Source organism: Pinus tabuliformis, chromosome 9, assembly GCF_031772625.1.
Source record: "Pinus tabuliformis cultivar Carrire ecotype Pingquan chromosome 9, CPIR1, whole genome shotgun sequence".
NCBI classification, from domain to species: Eukaryota; Viridiplantae; Streptophyta; class Pinopsida; order Pinales; family Pinaceae; genus Pinus; species Pinus tabuliformis.
Genome location: NC_142307.1, coordinates 834,123,466 through 834,129,465, shown reverse-complemented (window position 1 = coordinate 834,129,465; position 6,000 = coordinate 834,123,466). Strand labels below are relative to the sequence as shown.

The window sequence follows — 6,000 nt, the reverse complement described above, 5'->3', positions numbered from 1 at the left end:
AAAAAATTATTATTTAATTAATTATATATTATATATATATATATATAAAATTTAAAAAATAATAATAATTGAAAAAAAATAAATTTAAAATGAAATTAATTAGTTTGTTTCCAGTTTTGTTGCCATCCCGTGTGAAATTCAAACCATTTATTAAAAAAGGACGCTGAACATCAAACAAACTAATTAAAGAGGAAAGAACACAAACTATTTCAGAATATGCCCAAACTTTATCAATATTGAAAGAAAAGTTGACTTGCAGTTTTATCTTATAGTTGGAAATAAAAGATGTTTTTTTAGGCGGGTATGATGATGTATAGAAGGGGAGTTGTTTGTAGTGTGATTTTTAGACTTTTTAGTGTCAGAATCAAATGGAAAATTTGAGGTTAAATTTTGATTTGTGTTATTTAAATTGATTTTTTGACTATATAGATTCAGCACTCTGAAATTTTTTAAAACCTTTCAATTGTGCGGAAATTACTTATTAAATTTGTGATTTCAATAAATTTAAATAAATTAAACGGAAAAAACCCAATAAAAAATCTTTGAAAAAATTTCATTAAAAACAACTCAAAAGGCCTCAAAAGGTGAGGGATTCAAAGGCCTCTATTAATTTTGCATCAACCTCGAAAACTTCACCACACATAAAAACAAAGAAACAGATTGAGTGATAGGTTGGATTATTGAATAATATAGTTGCCTTTTGTCCGGTATAATAAAGGCATAGAAAGAACGGGTTCAGAAGCCAATAACAAAAATTTTACCAATTTGGAAAGGTTATCATAAATAAAAGCAGAGAAACAGATGGCATGATCGGTTGGATTCTTGAAAGATGCATTCACGTTTATTTGGTCGTATGAGTAGGGCCTAAGTATCTGCATATTTCTTATGGTTTGTTGGACAGATTTACAATACTATGATTGAACAGCGGTTCTTGGCTGCTTCTTATTATTTTATTCTGTTGTCAGTTTCACATCACATGTGGTTTCAGACTTTGTTTGAACTTTGAAGTAGAGAGATTGGGGAATAATTAGCTTCCACCTTATTAGGGTTTGAATGACAGGTTATAGTGCTACGATTGAAGAATGGCGGTTGGCTGGTGCTGGTGATTCACAACTATTTGTTAAAACACGTGCAGGTATGAAGATCACAGTTGTCTCCGCTGTGCGTTCCACATGTTTATAGATGAATTTTTTGGGAGCTGTGACAAGAAAATATTTTATTAGTTATTCTGGTTTGAATGACAGATTGAAAGTGCCATGATTGAGGAACGGTTGTTAGATGGTTGATAAACACATGCTGAAAAACGTTTAGATATAAATCACTGTCGTTATGGCTACTAAATACATGTTGAAAAAACGTTTTGGGGTTTGTATCATGTGGGGATTTTTAAAGTGGGTAAGTCCAGCTACTGTGCATGGTTACTGGTAACATGTATAATTGAAGTGTACCAATTATAGAAGCAGGCCATAAGGGTACCCTGCTCAAATTCCACTATTTTGGGAAGATCCCATTGGTCTTCTGGTAGACGCAATGGAGAATTCAGCTGAAAGATCACTCCTTCAAGAGAATCTCACAGACGACATACAGAGCACACATGAATCCAAGAGCACAGCTCATCTTATAAGTCGGGGTATATAATCTTTTTCCTTTTAAACTAATTTTGTTTTAAACTTTATGTTATATGTTTTAAATTCACAAAGCTATTTAGTTTTTGATGATGGATGAAGTAATCATTTGTCACAAAGTTATTTAATTTCTTATGATGAATGAAGTAACTATTCAATGGTTCTCTGGTTCTTGATGATGAATGAAATAACCATTCGTCACAAAGTTATTAGATTTTTGATAATGAATGGAGTAACTATCAGACAAATACCATTCGTCACAAAGTTATTAGATTTTTGATAATGAATGGAGTAACTATCAGACAAATTAGGCCAGTCAAAATCATTACACAGTTTAATTGCGGAAATCTCCATCACAACTCTCTAAACTTGCACTGAAAATTTATTATTGGTGAAATTTTTGCAGATCCATGGTATCAGGTAAGTTTCGTTCTGATAACGACGACGAACAGCGCGTATATATTAGGCTATTCCGGAATCATCATGGTTCCCTTGGGATGGGTAGCGGGTATTTTAGGGTTTGTGGCAATAGGCTTGTTATCTCTTTATGCAAATCTCCTCCTTGCGCGCCTCAACCAAATTGATGGAGTGCGGCATATTCGATACCGAGACATTACTGGTCATATTTACGGTATGTATTCACCAGCTCTCCCATCAGTACTTGCAGTCACTGTTATTTTAGAACAATTTATACCAGTTAGAACATTATAAAATTGTGTTACGGTACAGGTCTCTTAGATTGGTTGCTGTTGCTAATTTGTTCCAGTTAGAATCTTATAAAATTGGCTTACAGTACAGGTCACTTCGATTGGTTTCTGTTGTTGTCGATATTGTTGAACGTTAATGTTATGGACTATTTGACTAATTCCATTGTGATATGTTATTATTAGAATTTGATTAATCCTAAAGCATTTGACTATTTGTAGACCAGTGGATGAGACTTGAGAGTAATTCACAGTCAGAAATTTGTCCGACAATAATGAAGTTGAATGGTTGGTTTTGAGTCAAACAGTTGATTTTGTTTACTTTAGTATTGGTAGCTGAAATTTTTAAATATTTTAAAATCTACCATCAAGATAACAATAACGTTGATTTTGTTTACTTTAATTTTTAAATATTTTAAAATCTACCATCAAGATAACAATAACGTTGATTTTGTTTACTTTATTATTATGGTTTATTTTATTATTAATATTAATAGTTAAATGTTTGAAATATCAATATTAGAGTAATTAAAGTCAATTAGAGTATGTTCTAAAGTTGTTTTTGTTTGGTTAAAAGTTAGTCTTCTTATGAAGTAAGAAAACAAGTTAACAACCCAAGATTCAGAGGCATCTGGCAGGAGCGAAAGCCCCCTTACAGATCATCCACAGGCGGGATATTCCTGGTGGCGTGCTTTTCTTTGAATAACAGTGATGAGTCAGCTTGCATTCATGGTTAGCAAAGATGGTTGTCCTCACTACTTGTTTGACAACCAAATTATGATAGATGGATATTCCTGGTGGCGTGGTTTTCTTTGAATAACGGTGATAATGGTGATGAGTCAGCGTGCATTCATGGTTAGCAAAGATGGTTGTCCTCACTACTAGTTTGACAACCAAATTATGATAGATTTTCTCACCGGTAAAAAAAAATAATATTTAAATAAAATTTATGAAAAACACTACTTTGCACTCTAAAGATGCATCACTCTTCACCATTTACTGTTTCTTCAATTTCTCTAATAAAAAATAAAAATAAATAAATTCATATATATCTATAAATATAAATCATTTCCTCAAATTTCCTAAAAAACCAATTTATAGTACATGTTTATTTTCAATTTTTCATATACATATACATCCTTATGTGTTTGGACTGGTCGCTTGAGTTCATGTTAGCTGGAGGTGATTTAGCATTACCAGCAAAGGCCCAGCTGAGTGGGAAGCGCTAAACATAGTCCATGAGAGTACCCACTTCACAAAAGGTTCTTTAAGACCAGGTATCCCTGATAATATAGACAATTAGGTATCGTTGTCGTAAACAATTCAGTTTCATTAGCAACGCCCTTTTTTGGTTTCCATGTCTCCGGAACCTATCTCTTCCTAGCGAGGATAGGACATGATCCGTTTAGGCAATTGAAGCACTCTTTTTTCAACTCCAGTAGGGTTTATTACTGAATCTGGAGCTATATTGGGAATACCTGCGAGATGCAGACATTAAGAACAATAACTCAAACAGCTAACCAACATTGTGACAATGGCCACAAGCAGGGAGCTGCAGTTGTGTCACTGACACACCAGGCAATACAACCATGTTTTGCCATTCCAATAGTTGTAACAGGAATTCGGTCTGCTAAACTTGCATTCAAAGAAGCCCAGAATTTGGCAGAACCATTCAGATAAGTTACAGAATATCTTGATTCTCAGCTGATCCCAACAGTTTTGCAAACATCAATGCGGTACTCAAAACTGCAGCCAACTTCCTTTCGCTGCTGGGGAAAACCAATACATGTCTATATAAAGGGCATGCTGGACCCTTCATCTATCTGAAAAGTCATTTGGTAAAACTAGGAATTCCTGTCACCAAGTTCTACTACTGGAATATAATCATTGTTTCAAAAATCCATGCAAACAATCCCAACGATACACTCGAATTAAAAGAGCAAACAAACATTCATACCATAAATCATTGCAATGATTGATCGCCGAAGAAAAACCCCTTTTAGTAAAAACTACAGGGATAAATTAGCCTTGTAATCTAATTATTAGACATTTTTGACATTTTTTTTTGGATATATTTTCTTGTAGATATTGTCCATTTTTGGAAGGGTAGGTTTGAACTCTGTAATTTGTACAATCTGAATACCCAAAAATTGTCGAAGATGCTGAATCCACTTATACACTCACACATTTTAAATAGTGAAAACTAACAATAATGCTGGATTCCAGCCAAAAGGATAAAAACATCTAATGGTTGAACTACTACTAAATTAACGGGAAGAAGAATAGATTACACAGTTGAGCAGCAAGGATTTGCACTCAGCTTGCGCCCTAACTCAGCTGCAAGGGTTTAACATCCTCTGTTCTTATCACCATTCTGTCGGTGTCTTGATATGACAACCAACCTCTTTCAGTTTGGGATACCTTTTTCTAATCGCAGCCTCCTATTTCCTCTCTCTGCCAGTTTCTTCCCCTTCAACTAGTCTACATCCTGTCTTGACGGACACCTCTCCTTTCTTTCTGCACTTCTCCTTCCCAGTGACTGATGGAAAAGAACCAAGAGTAAACTCACAAAAGCGAAAACTTCCAACAGACTCCTTCATAATTGTTGTTTCCTTCATAAATGTTTTCTTCCCATAACTCATTTTGCCATCATGGCCTCAATGCCTATATGGCTATATTGTAATTGCAGATCAGACCTTCCCCTTTAGGTTAATGGAAAGTATCAACAGTTTCTATCTTCATCCTCCACAGGCTTTAGCTCGGGACCTGTTGGTATTGGACCTTGGTGCTTTAGCTGTAACTCCAGCTGTGATTCAAACTGTCTCTTGCTCTTCTACTGACTTTGGCTTTCGCACAGGGTTTGACCCTAGCTTTCCCAATGCGGTCGAACTTGGTTGTTGCAAAGGTACGTTGGAGACCACCTCCTTCGTGTGCTCTGATTTCTGCTAGACTTTGCAAAGAACTCTCACATGCCTGAATTGAAAGTGTATGGAAAGCTCGTGTTATGCCATTGGTGGTGCATGATACCCAACCTATATTTCCATCCCATCTCTATATTTGACCTATAAAACTGCAATTCATGGTCTGAGCATCCTCTGCACTGATTTCTGATATAATTCCCAAACAACCCTCACATGCCTCAATTGAAGGTATATGGACAGCTTATGTTATGGTGGTGCACGGTGCTGAACCTATATTTCCATGCCCTGTTTACATTTGAACTGCTAAAACTGCAATTCACGACCTGAGGTTTAGGGCTTCTGCAATGTCTGCATACTTGTTAACATTTGTTCTGGAATTAACCAGTCCTTAACTAGGAACAATTCATTAACCCAGACTTCAACATAAATTAACTCAGACTTTAACACAAACCTTCCTTTACAGCGTTATCATCTTAAACATTACGAAATTGTTTAAAGGATGGTGTATCTTCTACAACTCCTCTTTGGATGAGTCCTCTCTATATTGAGCTGCTTCGTTGCACTTTCCTTAAGCTCCTTTCTTACTTGGGATTGTGAAGTCTTTTCTGAAAGTGCTGCCAACTCTGCAGACGTTACTTACACTCATCTTTTCTCCTCGGCTTGATTTTCTCACTTCCTCCTTTCTGCATGCTTTGGGGAAATGGACTTCATAAAGTCATTTCCTTGTAGAAGTCTCGCTTTATCCTTAAA

The 6,000-nt window shown here is 35.4% G+C and overlaps 1 protein-coding gene across 1 annotated transcript in view; it reads left to right on the top strand.

Annotated features, from left to right (window-relative positions):
- The first annotated feature begins 918 nt into the window (after positions 1-918).
- LOC149151369 (putative proline transporter 2) overlaps positions 919-6,000 on the top strand; it is a 30,106-nt gene continuing 25,024 nt past the window's right edge. The window contains exons 1-3 of the mRNA XM_089439419.1: positions 919-1,135; positions 1,245-1,630; positions 2,032-2,256. Of these exons, the coding sequence (XP_089295545.1) occupies positions 1,531-1,630; positions 2,032-2,256 (325 nt within the window). The 5' untranslated portion in view covers positions 919-1,135; positions 1,245-1,530. The remainder of the gene's footprint in view (positions 1,136-1,244; positions 1,631-2,031; positions 2,257-6,000) is intronic.